This window comes from Sparus aurata, chromosome 14 (genome assembly GCF_900880675.1).
Source record: "Sparus aurata chromosome 14, fSpaAur1.1, whole genome shotgun sequence".
In the NCBI taxonomy this organism is placed as follows: domain Eukaryota; kingdom Metazoa; phylum Chordata; class Actinopteri; order Spariformes; family Sparidae; genus Sparus; species Sparus aurata.
The window spans coordinates 9,654,265-9,674,349 of record NC_044200.1 but is presented as its reverse complement, the minus strand read 5'-3'; the positions used below and the strand labels follow the sequence as shown (position 1 = coordinate 9,674,349).

The following is a 20,085-nucleotide window of genomic DNA, read 5'->3' as shown; positions in this document are numbered from 1 at the left end:
TGGCAGATGCTTCTTTAACGGTGCCAGAAAACAATGATTAGAGTAGCCGTACTGAAACATGGTCACAGAGACAACCAGGAACACATTGTTAGAACCAAACAGGCTTTTGGTGTAAACATGAAGTCCAGCAGTGCTAAAATGTTGCTAAAATGTTAAGTTTGCCATATTTCCTGACAGTGTAAATAGCATAAACATTCTGCTCCATTAAGATTTTATGCTTTAATCCAGCGCAGAGAGATATGGTGAAAACACATTTTAGGATGGTGGACAACAGTAGTACTGGTGAGGATAAATCTACAGCCAGCCGAGGCAGGCACATTTAGAATTGACAGATGGCTCAACCATGACCGCTGAGAGCGAGGTCGATTAAGAGGGCTGGTGGGCAAAGGGGTTTGGGAAGAAATGATGAAACAAAATGAAGTTTGGTGCTGCGGTCTGTATGCAATTATCTGCTCTCCAGACACTCGGGCCGGCTTTAGAATATGCAAGGCAATCACATTTCTTAAACCCACACAGAAAAGCTGTTTCATACATAATGCTCGCGCTGTTACAGAGGTCCTGCAGGTTTTGGTGTGGACCGGGATTGTCAGACCACCTAAACACTCAAACACTCAACACTGTGCATACCACTGATTATCTACAGTGGTGCGTCATGCAAACATGCTAATCTGCATTGTTTGTGGACATTTAAAAGTCCTCTTAACAGGAAAGCAGGTGTCTCACACCTAATGATGATTACATTTATGGTGATAAAACCCCTCAAGGTGGAATATGGAATATGAGCTGAATGCCGCCATCTAGTGTCTCAAGATCGTAGTCGCGAAAACAAAAAGGTAATTCCAGCGGTCGGGTTGCCAGGTTTGGACAGGCCAGGAGGATTGAGCCGCCTCCGTTTCCACCGTTTACTGGGTATGGAGGTCGATGGGTCACGATCAGTATTGTCATATCTAGGATCAACGTGATATAATGAAAATAAGTATAGCAGAGGAGTTTGACCGACAGGTAACGTTAGCCAAGTTAGCAAGCGAGTTAGCAAGTGAGTTAACTTACCGATCCAGGAGAAAGTTCGCCATTTCGGCGTGTGTTTTGATGCCGTGGAAATCCTTTACCTGAGTCCATCGAGCGTATGCTTTACCGATATTTACTCTGGTTTTTGCTCTTCTCCGGTCACTCAGCTTGCTGGGACAGATAACGCACCGTTCGCTGGGGCTCTTAAGAGCTTGCAGACTCCGCCATTTAACCCAGTGTCAGCCTAGCTGTGCCGAGCTTTGCTGAGCATTGCAGAGGTTGCGAAATTGGCAACCCGCAATGCCGGCCGCTATTTGGCTGGTACGATGTAAACAGGAAGTCATTGTCGAACCCGTCGAAATTTTTTAAATTATTTATTTCAGACTAAATATAATTTTTCAAGGAAACGCATTACTTTTAATTTGCGCCCCGTGGATGTATCATTTTTGAAAAAATATAGCTGTTAATAAGGATATTACATATTCAACCTTTAATTATTCACAGTAAAATGTTATTACATATTTGGCGTAAGAGACCTCATCTAGTATTTTGTATTTCTCGTATTTGTACTGAAAACATATTTTGTTCACATTTCACATTAAAAAGGGGCAATATGTAAGAATCTTTGTTGAAACCCTAAAAAACATGAACGAAATGTATGAACACCGTGTGAATAAATGGCAGTTTTGACATAATACTGTCTATGTACTATGTTGTATAGATATCTTATGAAGTTTGCATGCTAACCAGCTAGCCCAGGACTGAACCGGTACAAAGCCTCTGTGCTAGCGGTGTAAACACCAACACTCCCCTGTTCCTCCAGCTAGCGGTCTGAATTGCTAACTACAGCAGCGAGACGTCACAGCAGTTAGAGGTTAGGAGGGTAATATGTTGCCGCCTATTTGTTTTAAGTATGAATTTGACAAGTGGTTAATTCTCATATATTGTACCTTTAAGGCAAAAAACAGAACCTCATGTCCGTTCATAAACTCTTTATAAACATGAAACATATGTCCATGCGACACAATCAAGGAATCAATACACATCAGTTACGCTATGTCTCCACAGCTGTGATCTGATCCCAGTTATCTCTAAATGTTAGATCAAAGTAAAAGAGAAAGAGGGATCAACACACAAGAGTGTATATACCTGTGTACACATGTACAACTTAAAGCTCTAATTGGAGAGAAAGCAGTACTTTATCTTAAAGTTCAATTAGGGTGAAATGCAAATTGACACAAGTTCCTGTGAGATTACAGTAAATGGTTGATAACCCCTCTGCGAATCAACACCTCAGCGTGCGGCCGCACACAGCTTGCAGCCACTCTCGGCTCGTTGTTATAGGTTGCGAGTTCTCTCACTTGGGTTATTATCTGCCTAACTGCATATAAAACTGTAGAGATGCTGCACTGCCGATTGTTCACTTCCTGCCTTGTGCAAACAGTGAAGAGTAGAGGTAAGAAGTGGAGTGAAGACGTGGGCAAACTTCCATAGCAATAGTGACTTCACATTGTGTCAAGGCTTGTTTATTTTATTATCTAGACTATTCTGGGGTCTATTTTCTGCCTAATAGTTGTAAAAAAAAATTGCTTGATTCAGCAAGTAGCAGCCAGAGAAACACTTCTCACTTTTAAAATCAGAACAGAGAAGCCCCAATCCAAACAAAGCCAAGCTTGGAAAGTTTTCTGAAATGTACAGGGAGAAGAGAGGCATAGGCAGACTACCTCTAGGAGGGGGGGCAGCGGGAGATGGAGCCTGTGCAGCATGTTGGTATGAAGGGATAAAATCATACTGTATGAGGGGCGTCGTGATCAGAGTTTGTTCGGAAAAGACGACCTTCATCTTTTTTCCACACTGCGCACATATGCACACACATGCTTACCTGGATGCCGTCCAGCAGTTTGCTCATGCACCAGAAGCTGTCAGCCTCGATGTTCCTCAGAGCCTCTTCCTGGAGACTGGACACGTCAAAGTTTTCCACTTCCTCCTCTGGAGAAGACAAAAGGAGAACAGAGAGAGAAAGAGAGTCAGAAATAAGCAGTGCACAGACAGCAAGACGGGTGAGAGGAAAATTGGAGGGAAAGTGAAAGAAAGGTGACGAGAGAGAGAGAGAGGAGAGAGTAGAGAGTAGAGAGAGAATGGACATAGAATAAGAGTGAGGTCTACAGACCCAGCAGTGGTTCCGTCACAGGCGGCCCACCGCTCAGACAGGGGAAGAAAAAGCCAAAGGTGCAGAGGGAGAACGTCAATGGGGAGTGGTTATGAAAGAGATGTAGGGAAAGGAAGGTAGACGTAGACAAATTGGACCACGGTAACTTAAGTGGGATCAAGAAATGGAGGCACTGTGGCAGCCGAACGTGTGGGAAGGAAGTTTAAATGCGGACTAACAGACCAGCCGTATGATTACCATCTTTAAAAAAGCAGCGGTTCAACACATTTTTTTAATGGCTACTTTGAACATTTAGCAAATTTCACAGTCTCCACGCACACAGCATAATCTGTACTTATTATATATCGCAGACGCAGTGAGAAATTATGCAGCTTTGTTCTGTCTTTGAGCTTGCTAAAGTTAAACTGCCACTCAGAATGTCTTAGAAAGTCTTATAGTTACCTTAATACCATGTGATACACTCTTTTACTTTATTGTAAGTGTACCTCACTTTTTTTAACTATACTTTATCACTTTTCTATGAGTGTTTGTTTAAATTCTATAATTGAATTTGCATTTGACTTTTACTGCCATTTGTAAAGTGCCACAAAGGCAAATGTGAAGCGACAAGTTGGGAAGCGAGTCTGTAAATAAAAGCAGCAGAATGGTGTTCTGACATGTCCTAAAACGCACTGCACACTGCACAGAGGAAACCATTCAAAAGCAGCGAGCACAGCGAGTTCCCAGTCATCTCCAGCGGGTGACTTCGGCGATGGGTGTCATCAGATGTCATTAACGGCAGCGGCGTGTGACGGACTGCAGGGGCTTTGACGGGCTCCTGACAAGCTACTGACAGACAGTGGAGGGGAGATGGGACGAGACTGATTAACGATGATCTGGAGAGGAGGACGAGAAAAGGGAGAGGGGTGGCGAGCGGGAAGGGGGGGGACAAATGGAGAAAAGGCGTGCATGTGCGCGCGCGTGCGTTCATATTACTAAAAATATGTTGAGTTTAGTGGGTGTATTTTTTTTTTGCGCATTCCTAATACGTCCTCCACACACACACACACACACACACACACACACACACACACCCACACACCCACACACACACCCACACACACACACCCACACACACACACACACACACACACACACACACACACACACACACAGGACCTGGCAGCTCTGCTTGGTATCCTTGGCAACCCCAGTGGAATGTTGTCAAGGTTGTAATGAGCATGCTCAGTCTGACAGACAGATAGACAGACAGACAGACAGACAGACAGACAGTGAGCTGGCAGTGGGCCAGGACTACAAAGCCATTAACAACTCGGCTGTAGGAGTGTAGGTGTGAATGTGTGTGTGTGTGTGTGTGTGTGTGTGTGTGTGTGTGTGTGTGTGTGTGTGTGTGTGTGTGTGTGTACATGCACGTGTGCCATGCAGCCGGTCTCATCATTGTCTTGTCCGCTTGAAGTCAGGTAAGGATAGATAGGTTCCTTCATTCCGGGGAGACCTTTTTATCCCAGCACACCGGGACAGATCAAGGTGTCCAGACAGCACAGGAATCTAATTTTGTCCACACAGCTACCAGATCTTTAATACCAGATATGGAAGTGGTCAGGGGCTGGATTATGATGACATGTCGGCACAGTTCATTCTGACCACGAGTGATGCCAAAAAGCAAAAACGTAACACAGCCACTAGGCTCACACATAACAGCCGTTATTAGCGCAAGCACACAGATGTAATCTCATAAACATCCAGGTTTTTTCGGGGGGGGGAGGAGCGAGATCTAAAAGAAATCTACTTGCAGTGAGGAGCAACTCGGAGACAAAGAGGTCACCAACAAACAAACGCGATGAGTCAGAGACAACTGACGGGATGAAAACTCGTAATATTTCCCTGCCGCTCAAATTGGGGCCACTAGCAGAAGTCAACTACAATCAACCAAAGCTAAATGCGGCATTGGAGCAGCTGTTATAAGAATGCGGAGACAAAAGGAGCCACCGCCTGCCCAATTTGAAGTCAGTATTTAATTTGATGGCTGCAGAAGACAATGACGAAGCATGAATACAGCGCTCTCTCCGGGACGCGGCAGCTCCGGGCATCGGCGACGGCATTAAATTCGTAGTTGAAAAGATTAATTGTAAACAGGCTGACTGGCAATTTCGCGTGGTGTCGCTGGTGATTAACAAGGTGGTGGGAGCGCCACGTCCTGGGAGACCCTGAGCGTCCCAGAGTCTCAAATCAGTCTTTGTCGTGGGTTAAAGCCTTTGCTGTCGAGCTCAGTTCCAAACCTAGCCCTTGACTTTAGAGCAGATTAGAAGGGACGGCTTCCAGGAGTCCAGTGGTTGTACTCGAATTGGGCATAGCTCATCACAATAACAAGGACACACAAGAGGAAGGGTCTATGAGAGACAGAGAGGCCCTGAAGTGGCTGTCTCACACTTAGTGGTCAGATCGCGAGGCAACAGTGCCCCCTGTGATCGCTGAGGGAACTGACGCTGGCAGCAATGACCGATTTGACATGGATGAGCGCTAAAAAACAGTCAAAGCTCAGGTCATTAGTCATTTTCATGGTCAGGTAGTTCACACGGCTCTTTCTCTCCTCTGTTGGACAGAAAGGAATCGAAGCTGTGTGGTGAATGTTTGATGATTCAACAACCTGTAGCCAAATTAAGTTTTCATGAGCCATGTGATCCACCTTCAAACTTGAGCGTTTTGGTGACATAAAAGCACCATTAGGTCACCCTGAATGCCTCAGCGGACCTTGTGTCTCAGTCGACCTGCCTTCAAAAGAAGAAATTGCTAATTACTTTCAGCAGATCCACGCCTCAGTTGGAGGAACTCTCTCCGCGATTACTTTTGGAGCACTGCCTCCACGCTGAGGACCGGATGACAATACATGTCTGGGACTTGATCCGTGTCTCTGTAGAAATGCTTCACAAATAAGAACCAGGGGAATTTCTGGAAGTTCAGGCTTCAGTGAGCAGCCACAGAGGACAGGAGTCTCAGTGGCTTTGGTTCTGTGTGAAACTCGTCTCCGAAGTGATGTCATTGCCAAATTAGATTCTCTGGTTCGTGGAGGTGGAGGAAGCAGTCTGACTGCGACTCGCCGTGGCAGAAGAGGAGTTTGATGCGGCCGACTCTCCGGGATGCGCAAACACGAGATGTGCAGGATTCTGAAGTAGGGCGGTTTGTAATCAAATTGGCAGAGGATCACGGCACACGGAGTCTGAGGCACAGCCAAGGAGCCTCGCAGTCAGACTGAGCTTGTTTGCTTGAAAGTGAAAATTCCCATACAAGCTTTTTGAAGGCTATACCAACAATCAAACAATCTTTAATTTACAGAGGGGAATGTTTAATCTGAGAACTCTCCAGTAACTCGAGCTTACTTCTACAGGTTCACTTGATGTGCCGTTTCTGTCTCTTTCACAGTCTCGACTTCCCTCTTATAGTCTCCTGATCATGCTGAATGTATATCAAAGCTTCACCTCTCCTACACAGCCATTTGACATATCTTCTCTCTTCTGTCGCCACCCTGCCTTCTCCAAGCTGTTCTCCCCTCCCCCCCTCCTTCCCCTCACCTCACTTCCCATTGGCCCCGCAGCCGATTTCCTGCCAGGCCCCGGGGTTTTATTTCCTGTTTGTCCTGGCGCGGGGGGCAACTTGTCCAGAGAGACCAACTGCTTGGTCGCTGCCAGCTGTGAGCGCTTGGCACAGCTTGGCATGCCGAGCCGGGTTACACCTCCGGAGACCAACTGTGGGCGCCTACATACACAGATCCGTGCTCGCGCTTGCAGTCCACACAAACACACACACACACACACACACACCCACACAGAGTCGTGCCCAGTGCTGCCATCTGCCCTCTACAACTACGGGCCACGAGGTAATGTGATGTAAGATGATAAACGAGCTAGTTTAGCCTGATGTAATCATAAAGAATGTGTGTGTGCGTGGACTGCGAAGAGCAATTGGTGATAAAAACAGTCCCGTTTGACAAGCCCCTGTTGGTTCAGATTAATCACGAGCAAACCTGCGTTGCGAGACCGCCAGAGAGGGAGCGATCCAGTTGGTTTTAACAAGATTTCGCCATCCAGAGCTCATAGGATCACATGGAGTGCTGCAGCCATTATTTATAATTTCACGGCGGTAGTTTCGGGATAAATCTAATGAATCTAACGACTTTGGGCGTCAAATCCTAACATGCCACAATCCAGTTTCCACCTTCACAATGAGACCCAAGTGACACAGCCAGCACCTAAAAAATGAGATGCGTGTGAGCCGCTGGTGAGGCATGCAAGACTTCAACCTCCCCGCCAGCCAGCCTCCACCTTTCACTGGGGCTTCCGTGACGGAAAATAAAGAAAAAGCGTTTTCCCCACCGTGGCACATTAGTGTGATAACACCGTTGTTAATGAGAGCTGAACATTTTTCCAGAGAGGTGGCGTTCAAACTGTTGGATAATTAAGAAGTGAGTCAACCTGGCAAATCTGGTGTCACCAACACACACACACACACACACACACACACACACACACACACACACACAGTATAGGAGATGAGAGCGTTATGAGAATAGAATTATGGCTGTGTGCGAAACAAGATGTGAAGTTATGAAAATAGACAGCTGAAGGTGAAGGAAGGTGGCGGTGTGTGTGAGAGAGAGCAAGTGGAAGTGATATGAACGGAGGTGATAATAGAATAACAGTTTTTTTTCCCCCCCTCTTTCTATCAAATCTTTGTGATCTCTTGAAACAAACCCTTTGATTTCCATGAATCTATGAGTTCGTAAGTTTAAAAAACTTATCTAAAATCCGTCTGGACCAAAAAAGCAGCAGCCGTCTTCATTTCGTAGTTCTTAGAAGTTCCGAGTTTTTTTTTTTTCCCTCCCTCAGAGTGCACCACTAAGCTTACTCATTGAAAGCGCTGAACTTCAGCCTCACCATTGATAAGGAACGCTTAAGGCCATAAAATCTACACAATCACTCCGACAATGTTCTCATCTCCCACTATCTGCGCTACAAGCAGTGTGTCCATACATCAAACAGCGGGGCCCCCACAGCTGTTGGCAAGATAATGTAAGTCCTTGACATCAAATGGAATACAGCTATTAATATCATATCTGCCTATGTGCAGACACATAATGATCCACTTGCCCCGAGGTAAGATGGTGTCTTGTATTAGGAAGCTTAGAGTGTTTAATGTTGAGTAAGGCCACCGCATCGCATTAACTGTGGCTGTTGCTGCCAATATCTCCCGTCGTACCGTATCCCTCCCCATCACCACCCCTCGCGGAAGGCCCGTGGGATGTTTGCACAGCACAGATGTGTGTGAAACGTGCGATTCAACATGTGCGCAGCTGGCAACATTTTCTACAATCGTGTTACCATAGCAATGCCAGTAAGAGACACAACATCGCCGACAATGAGGCTGGTTTCTGTTTTTCTCCACAGCTTTGTGCTTCTGCAGTGATAACATGCATTCCTGACTGGAACAGGATGAACAGGATGGTTCCTGATAGATCACATCGTTTTTTGGCCGCTGTGGAATGCACATGTGAGTAGCAATCCAAAAACATACTTTTTGCTTCGGAAATGGTGAGGGTAGGTTTGCCAAACTATCATGATATGATGTTGAAAAGCAGGGACATAGAAACATGAGGCTCTTTGACAAACCCGTTGTAGATCGATTGGAAAAGCCAAGAAAAAGTCAATCAACACAACATTTTTCCAACACTCATTTGAAAAAAACACCACAGATGACTTCTTCATCAGCTACATCTCAGTTTCTTTTTGAGACTAAAACTGTTTTAGCCTGTAGGTGGATTTAAACACCCCCAAAAGTAATTCATAAATAATAAAAATAAAGCCCCTAGGTAGAAAAGACCAAAAACACTTCACAAAGCAAAACTATTGGACCGGCAAACTCAGGACAAAAAAACTCCCACACACTGTTCTCCTCACTTGCAATCAGTCATACATCTTTTACAAAGACTACAAAGACTTCATCAAGTTATTTAAACAAATAAATGAATAACCTGATGAAGGTCTTTGTAATCATAACAATGTTATCAAAAATTGATTCCTGAGCTCAAGTGCAGTGAACAGTGTGTGTTTTATGTTCATTTGTTTTTCAAATAGAAAGAGAATGAAGAAAGAAGTTTTGACGCCTGGCTGAGATGGAAAGTAAGTGTATCCATAAAACCAAAAAATGAATAAATCATGGTGTGAAGTATGTGACTTAAACATCCAAGGAACAATGGAGTGTTTAACATTTTTGCATGAACATTTCCAAAAACAATTAAACTTTTGTTACAATGTATATTTTGTTGAGTTGTGTACTTGCTCTATTCCAAATGTTTCCGACTGCTTGATCCCAGAGGAATCTACAAGTTTTCTCCAGCTAACAGTGGAGTCGCTTGTCACTGCAACTTCCAGGAAAACTTCAGATTACATGTCAGAGGGACAAAGGAAAATGAAACATGAGCAGCAGCAGCAGCAGGACTAATACATCGGATCTGTGAGTGGTCATGAGAAGACTCCACTCTCCTTCAATTGGTAATGAACAACAAAAAGAAACAATGCAAATGAAGCATATTTCCTCTTACGTTTTCTATACACGCCATGTAAACATCAAGTGTTTGTGTTTATATGTAGTTGAAGCTCAGCGTGCACAGTCTCTACATACACATGCAGACTGAATTACCACTTTCTTTTACTACTAAGTGCTTTGCAGTGTTGCTTTGGTATTAAAAAGAAAGTGCTAATTCAATTTGGTTCTCCATTTTATTTTTCTGTGGGTGTTAGTGTTGTTTTTTTTGTGGGTCCTGGTTACATGTTTAATATCCCGGCAGCAACCCAAGTGCTCTTTATGCACTAATGGATCAGACGTTGCTCTGCTTTGGTGTTTTTATGAGGGAACTTGATGGTGTTTAAACAACATTTATGTCTGACAACTGACTGTTCTTTTAGTACTTATTTCAGCTCATCCAGCATAACATCCTTAAAACTTCCCTCTTCATTCAAAGCTTCTTGAAATGTTTGCTAAAAAATGTTTTCTAATTATCCTGCTTTAATTTCCATTGCTTTAATATTATTAAATTTTTCTGATTTCTTCTGCTTTGTCTGGTTTCACTTCCTTTGGTTAAACACTTCAAGAAAATGCTATAAAACCCAAATGTATTATCTTTCTACACATATTATATTCTACTTATAGGCAGTGTAGTTTATGCATGTGTCAAGCCGACAAAGTAAAGAACTCACTCTCATATTATCTGTCGCTTCCTATAGGCTGCCTCCTTCCACACACACATTTCTACATGTTTTAATCACATAAGATGTCCAATCCACTCAAGCTGTAGTAAATGTGCCTGCCTAATGTACAAGACACATTTGGGAGCTGAAGCAAAGTTTCCTGAGATGTAAGTGAAGGATCAGTCCATTAAGTCATTAGTGTGTGTAATCTGCAAGGCTTAGTTAGAGAAAAGAAACATTAGGGGAACGGTAATAAGCACACATTATGAACGGCAGCAGACACATTCACACTCACAGGGCGGCGCGATAAGACACCTTGTGACGTAATCCCGTGCGTGCGGCAGCGTTTCCGTAAATATGTGTGAGGCTGCAGTTTGTTCGCGAGTCCTATTGTATCAAATCTGCCCGCATATCTGAAATGTGTACATGTCTGTCTTTGTGCGCGTACATGCACAGAAGTCGTGACGCAACACAAAACAGCGCACACGACCGTCGCAGCAGCACGGTAAGATGACTGTTTCAATTGCCTCCAATTGCATCAGGTCAAGCGGAACGCGTCTCGCTGGTGACAGAATGATAAAACAGGTTTTTTTTTTTCTCTCTTCTCCCTCAAATCAAACGGCCGACAGAGAGAACGAGAAATAGAGACCGGGAGAGATCTGAAGCTTTCTCGGTGAGGAAAGCTTCAATTTATGGCTTTTTATAGTCAAGTAATTAACTTAATCTAAAAATATTCAATAACCCCTGCGATTATTCACAGAAGATAAATCATTTTTTGACAGAACTATTTCTCTGGATCATTTCAGAGCTCTATTGCTTTTTATCAGGAGCAAAGGGAGAATTTCTGGTAATATAGGGAAATAAGATCAGGCCGGATGCAGATGAATGCACAGCTATTGATTTTCAGCTTTATATATCCTTCTGTCAGGCGCCGACCACGGCCCTGTGAGACTTCAACGGTCACTTCCGCACCGCAGGCCAAAAACATGTGAGGTTCAAAACATACAATTAAAAAGCAATACAAAGATGAGATGCAGTGTCTCTGCAAATGCCCATCACATGGCTTGAAGAGGTTTTCCACTGAACACTATATTTCAGTTTTCTAATCATGTTTCCTGTCTCTACATGCGGAATATGTCTCGTATGACTGAAAACAATTCCCGCATTTGTGTCCTGTTCTCTCCTGCATGTTTCGATTTGCACAACATTGATTTTAAATGGTTGAAGGACTTTCTGGGTTTAAACCTTATCCTAAACATAAGCTATGGTTTTTTTAATGGTTTGAGTCTGCCATACAATTCCGACAGCTGTCCAACTGTTTAAAAAAATGAAATAATATCAAATAAAGAAAAACAAAGACATTCCTAACACCTGGACATGCATGAACAAAACATATGAAAAAGGATCAAACAAATTCCAACAATAGAATATAAATCACATAAGGTGTTGTTAAAGCATAAAAAGACTTGAAGCTAAGAGAACTTATTTCCACCCAGCCCTGAACTGCATCGTGCAGAATCGGTCAAAGTAGATATCAGATTTTGTGAACAGATTCCTGCTTAAATACTAAGTATACTCACATCACTCTGCTTTCCATTTCTTCAAATAAGGTGTTTTAAAATGGATTTAAAAACTCTTGAATATGGTATATTTATATGGTCAAACACCTGGAGACAGTGCCATTAACTTCATAGTGTACAACTTACTGAAAATATTAAACGCAATCATCAAGGTTTTACCATTTCAATTAAATATATATCAAAAACATTAAACGGCTCAATCCAGCTCGAGAGCGAATCAATTTAAAAAACACAATTTACAATGTTGTTGCATGATGAATCTTGTGCACCCACTTCAGACAGGGTTGTGTGCTAACACTTTTAGCTTAGCAGCTACGGTGAAGATTTTGGCAATTCATGTTTTCTTTAAATTGGTTGAAAAATCCCCAACTACTTCAGCTGTTCAGGAGACAATACAACACTGTTTTTGCTGTGAAGCTATAGAAATGTTTTGTAGACTAGGAAACTTTACTTGAGTAGATCAATTGACAATTCTTTGTTTTTTTTCTATTTAACTTTCCCTTCAAGCAGGTTCTTTTGTGGCAATTCAAACTGCACAACAATTACTTACTTCTTTAAAATGTGTCTTACAATTGGATGGAAACCTGTTTTTCATGAATTTCCACTGAAAATTTATAGGTTAGGCAAAATATATCTAGACATTTTATAACCATAGAATTAGCACTGACATTTTTAACCGAGCAATCTGCCAAGGTAGTGAATACTTAGAGAGATTAACTTGTTAGACAAGAATATTTAGAAAGCTACTGGATAAAGTTGTTCTTAGATGGACACAGTAGAACACAGAAACAACCAGGCATATACGGTACAATGAATACAATCTATCTGCTTCTTTATGGTCACTATATATTATATGTATCATACAGTGGCCTTAAAAATGTACGAGAATGGCAACCAAGGTGGTGTCACAGAACCAATGGGTTACATGTGGAAGAGGCTGAATGTGGAGAGTGAAGTAGAAAATGAATGTAAAGTGGCACTCCTCTAAAGTCTGAAAGAGAAGAACATCTTTCAGGGGAATAAAAGAGACACATTTGTCCAGAAAAAAAGTACCCAGACAGAAACTGAGGGTCAGAACCACACAGCTGATTCAATCCCTGTCTGTCCAAATGCTATTACTTAACCTCAGAAACATGGTGATTGTGTTCTAAACCAAATAGAGGAGTGCAGACTGAGACAAAGCCCGAGCCAGGAGAGAGAGAGAGAGAGAGAGAGAGACAAAGAGAGGCAGTGTCAAAGAAAATTGAAGAGCAAATCTCAAACTGCCTGGCAGAAAATAATGCCCACGCCGAGTCAATAATCTCAGCCAATGATTAAAGCGGCAGAAATTAGAGAAAGCAAAAGCAGATAAGCAACAAAGTAGAAAAGACAGTGTTCCTGCTGGATGTCAGCAGCTGTGCTCGGGCAATCACTAAGCAGCTCATTAGAGCTAATAACAGCCGTTAATCAGAGGGAGACTCAGAATAGAAGGCTGGACCGATGGTGGCGGGACCACGGGGAGAGAGAAGCCGATATTAGTTAACCGCCTACTGGCCGAGATCCACTCCCCAGATTGCTCAATCTATAGACGGACAAACGGGCAGATGGATTGACTTTGTATTTCTTTTTCTAGAACCACACGGTGCCCGTTTAACTTGGGTAAAATGTTAAGACACGAGATTCTTACCGAAAAACAAGGTATTCAGTCATTACAAAATTTCAATGTTGTCTGAACCCAACAATGACATGTTACTTCCACCAGAATATATCAAGTCTTCCAGGACTGTCACTTTTTCTATGACCCAGCATGGCGCAGCTTGGCAGGACGCACCGTGCCACAGCTAAAGCTCTGTGCCAGTGGACAAAAAGCTGATCAGAGACGAGATATGAGGGCAAAACGCAAAGAGGGGAGGAAGAAGACACAACATCATTCAGGCGGAACAAGACAATGATATTCTAAGTTGTAGAAATCTTGGGCTGCCTTCACACCTGTAGTTTGGTTGATTTGGTCCAGACCAAAGGAAAAATCATGAAACATTTTTTTGCATTTTCAGTTCTGGTCTAGTTCCTGTTCACACTGAGTTTTTACAAACAAAACAGGATCAGTAAAAATGAATTCATACAGACTGACACACAGATTGAACAGTTATTGGACTTATGGTGAGAAATCAAATTCCAGTGATGGACAGAAGTTTACTCCGCTTCTGATATATCTACGCTATGCGGTGCCACGAGGCAAACACCAACGAATAACTGACTATAAGCTTTGTAAGTATTATTAGACCGCATATCAACCACATGCTGTGAATAAAAGCAGGAATCGGACAAAAAGGAGGAATCTTGATGTTTGTTTTTACTCTTAAACAAGTAGAAAATCCTTCAAATCCCTTTACTAAATACATTTTGAAGGTGCTCCGTGAATGTGAATTGGACACCGTGCATCAATGATATAAGAAGTGCTTCAGCCGCAACTGTTAAATCTTTTTATTATCATAAAGCCAGAGAGGCAAAAGCAATATTTTTCAACTGAATATGTGATATAAGAAAACACCTTTATCCAGATAATATTTTTCTTGTACATCTTTTCTCCATGGAAAATGTATGTCCACTCCTGTGGGTGTAGGGTATTTTCTGCCTATTTGACCAGTATTTGTTATGTCAATACTGCTGTTGCTGCAAAACAAAGTGGATCAAAATAGGCAGAATATACCCTTTGACACATAAAATCCACTGGTGTGGACGTTGTTAACCCCATATTGAGTTGATTTTTCAAATCATTTTACCTGTCTGGTGTCTGAGAATAAGACAACTATTCCTGATGTATTTGGCACAGCTCGTACTTCCTCCGCCATTTTTAATTCATGATGCCATATCTCAAACTGACAAAGCGATACAAAGATAATATTTAAATGGAATTGTGGACAAGGCCTTGGAGAGCTGCCAGCTGTTGATTGGGACATGGTGCTTCAGCCTAAATGGTTGACGCGTTAATGGACTAACTGAAAAAGCAGACGAATGATTATCTTGTGCGGCTTGACCTCTGCCAGGTCACCATGGTGGAGAGGTGGCTGTTTTGTCAATGCCTCGGCCTGCTCAGTCGTCCTCCTGGATCCACTCTTCACATGTAGTTTACTTTCAATTTGTATTAGTGGAGGGGTTTAAGTATCTTAGTTGCTTTGGTCTATTTTTTAAAAATATATATATATATATATTTTTTTTTTTTTTTTTTTTTATATTTTTTTACCTGAATACTCTCTGTGAGGGAACCCTCCTCTACGGCTCCTCCAGAGGATTCTTCCAAATTGCTTAGAAGCAGACGCAGACTCTCCTTTTCAAGTGGTCTCGGTCCAGTTATTCGGTCTGCATCAGGGTTCAATTAAAGACTTTGAACTAGCTGAAATGAACTACTTTAATGGGGGCAAACGCAAAGCCGAGTTGTTGGGTGTGAAAGCAGCCTTAAGACACACACACACACAGAGTCTAATGTCACTCAATTTAAGTTTCTGTTCACGTCCACTCTCAGCTCTCCTCTTCATATAGACAGACTTCAGCTTCAGCGTGTGTATAACCTCACCTTACCAGTCTGTGCTGTGTATGTGTGTGTGCGCGCTGTTACATTCCCGCAGGCATTTCATCACAGCTGACTGACAGTATGTTTCCATCTTCCATGCTTTGTCCCTGGGTGCTTCACCTAGTCAGTCTATCTGCAGTGTTACACCCCAGCCCACACCCACACACACACACACACACACACACACACACACACACACACACACACACACACACACACACACACACACACACACACACACAATGGGTCTGTATACTCAAGTATAAGAGGATGCTGCTGCACCTTGACTTCAACAAAAAGACATCCTGCAGAGCCCCTCTTTGTTCTGGGGGCTTTGTACAAAGTGTGCTTTAATGATATGTATTCTCTCTTACCCTACTTATGGTACATTAGCAGCACTTAGGTTGCCTGTCACAGCCATAGACCCTTAACGTTAAACTTCATTTCCATCAAAGCACACCAGACGAGGTATGTACAAAGTATCATTCTTCAAGGATAGCACATGATTAAAACAGCACTAACATAGACGGGGGGATGTATATAGGCAGTGCCAGTTTGACAGAAATGCTGCACATATTTCAAATAGGTTTACCAATTTCCGGAAATACAGTTCTGAAATAAAGTCAAAACTGAATTCTCAACCGAAACAAGTGCATCAATGATGAAAGAATCATATCTAAAACAAACAAGACCAAAAGCCAATCTATTACGCACATGCAGGTACACACGCTGAAGTATGCACAAGCAGCTTATCAGACACACACTCACGCAATCACCAACAAAAGGTCCATGCTGCTCAAACACACACACACTGACACAATTAAACCCTCACAGCCACATTCTGTATGTGCCAGACAGAGGGTGCCAGTTTGTGAGTGAAGCCCATTTAAACGTCACTTATTTGTTTTCATTTTGTTCACCTACAACACTGGGGTTTAGATTAACCATTAGCTTAACCAATCATTTTACCATAGAATGTATATTTTCAATATCATAGTATACTTTGCCTGGCTAAATCAGACATGCTCTCCTCGGCTAGGACGGTCCTTCTCTGGTTTATTGTTCTGCACGTGCTGTAGTGCACCATACCTGCTTCTTATTTGTGCGTGAGAAATTAAACGATAAACAAATTAAATAAATAAATTTTGACTTTGTTTACATTTGGCGGACCATGCCAACTCTCTAGCTTCAAACAATGTTCTGGAGACCTTATCTTCGTCTCAGAATTATTCAGTTAGTATTTCTGAGTGTGTAATGGAATATCATGAATATTATAAAGTGTAAAGTCGGAATTTCTTCTCCAGAACTAGACAGTGCCCCTTTAATATAATGGGATAGGAGGCACGTTGAAGGTTAAACTCTCCCACCTTCTCCGATTGGTTTTAAGGCACTGTTCAACAAAGCAAAAATAAATTATTTCATCATAATTGTAGATCTATCCAACTAGAACTCTGCTTGTGGTTCTAAAAGTAGCAAAGAATAAATAAATACATTTACAGCCATGTCTCTACCAATAAAATTATGATCTAGTCGGTAAAGATAATAAAATGTTTTTTTTGTTTGGTTTCTGTGGTACGTTCAGCCCCAGAAGCCTAGTTGTAAAGCCTCAACTTGTAAACCATGTTTTGTCACTGCAGGACTGAGGCAAACCTTCCAAAATAATGTGAAATGCAAAAGAAAACATGGGGGACATAAATCTCTTACTTTAGAGAATCAAAAATGAAGTGTATATTTTAAAAACTGTGTCCTCAGCAGACAGCAGTTGCCTTGTTTAAGCAAGTGACAAAGAGCATTACTGTAAAAGGAACTGCACATTTCTCTGCATTTGTGAAAGCTTAAAGAAGCTTCTTGAGAAAAAGACATGTGTCTGGGGATCCGAGGGCTCTAGATGTTTTAAAAAGGCTGGCTAAAACACACACGCACACATACGCACGAATGCACACATCATCCTCCACGGCACTATATCAGGACCTCCTTCATATATAGACATATATGTATTGCTCTTTGTGCTCCTCATCCTCTCCATCTTCTCTAATAACCACAAGGACACATCTCCAAAACATTTCTAACTATACTGATGGCTTCTGTCTGTTGGACTTTTTATTTGTCCTTCTATCTTTGTTTCCCCCTCACTGAATGATGTGATTTCCCTTTTCAAACTCCCTTTCTTCAGTAATTCATATTGCCATTTTGGAGATAAGCCTCCGCTTCCACTGCAATAAAATGCATTTAAACTTTAAATACACTTAACCTAGAACATTTTAGGCCTGTCCTCATCCTTCCTTCCTCAGGGGTTCCTGCTCACTGAGACATTATTCTACATCTGTAAAAGAAAACATGCAGTCTGTCAGCAAAATGGTAGAAAGTATCTTTTCAAGAACTAAGAGCACGTTTGTCGATGCTGAAAAATCTTACTTTTGTTGTTCTCAAATAACTAAACAAGTCAGTGTGCTTCTTTTTCTGGGCATCTACATTTCAGACTGTAAAGACAGCGGTTAGAAAAGCAATTTTAAAGTTTAAAGGGCACATTTTCAGGTTCATAATTTTATTTTGGGTTACTACTTCCAATAGGTTTACATGTTTTAATGCTTAGATTACACAGTTCAGTTTTTGCACACTGTCGAGTGTGCCAGCACGATATTCCGTACTCTTTTCTAACTCCTGTCACCTCCCCTCCTGAATCGCCAGTCACCTCTGATTGGTCAGCTCACACATGCCAGACCCAGCACCGCTAAAGACAACACAGCAGCTGTGCTAAAATCACTTCTTACATGCCAAACTGTCGTGAGGCATCAATTATGCAAATGTGTGACTCGGTAACATAGTGTGATGTCACAAAGTCACAGAATTGAAGGCGAGGCTAAAAAGAGGCCTTTTTAACATTTAAAGCTGACATCACAAACTTGTTAGTAAACAGCTGCTTATTAATTCATTTAGGAAATACAGAGCCCTGTTAGCCTTCATTCGAAGTCCTGTTGGCCCACTTCACTCTCCGCTAACTGCTTGAGAAACATGCAACTCTTTAGCTGCTAAAAGCTCCACTATGTCTCCTCTAGGTCTCTGAGTTTGCAGGGTGTACAAGTTTAAACCGCTTAATGTAATGCTAACCGAATGGACTGGCATTTCTCAGGTGTAGGTGGAGAGAGATAGCAGCATGTGGCTAGTTAGCAGAAGCACCTGGATAGCCGATTAGCTCAACACCACAGGGCAGTGCCTCCCTGTGTTTACTTGACTGACGGTCACAAGAAAGAACTCCCACCAGTGCTTTCATATGAAGCCTAGTTTTGATCTGCTCCTCTGTTCCAGTAGCCAGAAACCTCTTATTTCTTAGGGAGGTTTTAAAAAGATGCTGCTGTTACAGGAAAATCGCCAACTCTCAAGGTTGCCGATATGCATTTGAAATGTAGCTAATGCCAACTTTTCTCAAGCTGCAACAGTTTATTGTTTTGATTCTAATTTTTAGCAGAACAAAAGATCAAATTCAATGTGTAGCAATGTGCCGCAGTTGTCCTGATGGATAGTGGCATTGCTTCACTCTCATTCATGGACTCATACTATGTCCCACTCAGAAGTGGTTCAGTTATGTGTGACACCACGTGGTAAAATTTGGCATTATCGGTCCAGCCAGTCCTTCCCCAACTATCAAACCATTCACCCAAAATGTTGGCGACACAACCAAAATAATACACTAAAATACATTGCAAAGTTCTGAAGGGCTGCAGGAAATGCACCTTTGTTGAAATTTTTAAAATGAAGAATATTAATTAAAGTAGCATTAAATCTAAATATCGAACCTTATTTCAAAGCTGACAACAAAACATATTTACAAACTGTTACCCTCAGAACTGAAGTATAAACTGTATTTGAAACTCTTGGTTAGATTTTTAACCAGACAAATGCATTCTTTACATTGGAAGCACGGCTTTCACATAACAGTGAATTACACTCTCAGTACAGAATTACTTTCTGAATCCTTTATGAAATCTACTTTCTGCCTGCTCTGACAAATGCAGCCTTGCAGCGGAGGATGATGATAGTTGGTGATAGTTACCCCGGACCAGCCACCTCCTAGTTGATAAGTGGACACACTGCCTGGCTCAGCTGCTTCCTGACAGCATGGGGGCACTTTCTAACTCTTCCATTTTCCTCTTTTTGAAAATCTTTTTCCTGCTCTTTCGGCTGTCCCTCTCTGCCACACTGCATGCTCTCACTCTTAGGCCTGCCAGGAGAGTCTCTGATTGCTGTTATATTCTCCTTCTTTGTCTAGATGTGGCTCACTTTCACTCACAGTAGTCAAACCCTCACCTTTGAGAGTTTTGCATCCAATGCAATAGCTCAATAGCCCCTGTCTCTCTAACTTGCTGCCTTGTTCTCATCTTTCTTCAGAGTGGATCCATACTTAGACACTGGCATGCAGATTACATTATAGATCCAGGGGCCGATCAATGGCCACTCCACATTAAAGGAGGACTGGCCCCGTTCCTTGGCTCGTCATGGCCCATACTGGCCTTAATTAGATGACTTCTATTGTCGGCT

General features: G+C 42.3%; 1 protein-coding gene across 3 annotated transcripts in view; it reads right to left on the bottom strand.

Annotated features, from left to right (window-relative positions):
- The window catches only part of tbc1d22a (TBC1 domain family, member 22a), a 135,503-nt gene that overhangs the window by 65,360 nt on the left and 50,058 nt on the right, over positions 1–20,085 (bottom strand). For all 3 annotated transcript variants that reach the window (XM_030440067.1, XM_030440066.1, XM_030440065.1), the window contains exon 10: positions 2,891–2,997. In XM_030440067.1, the coding sequence (XP_030295927.1) occupies positions 2,891–2,997 (107 nt within the window). The remainder of the gene's footprint in view (positions 1–2,890; positions 2,998–20,085) is intronic.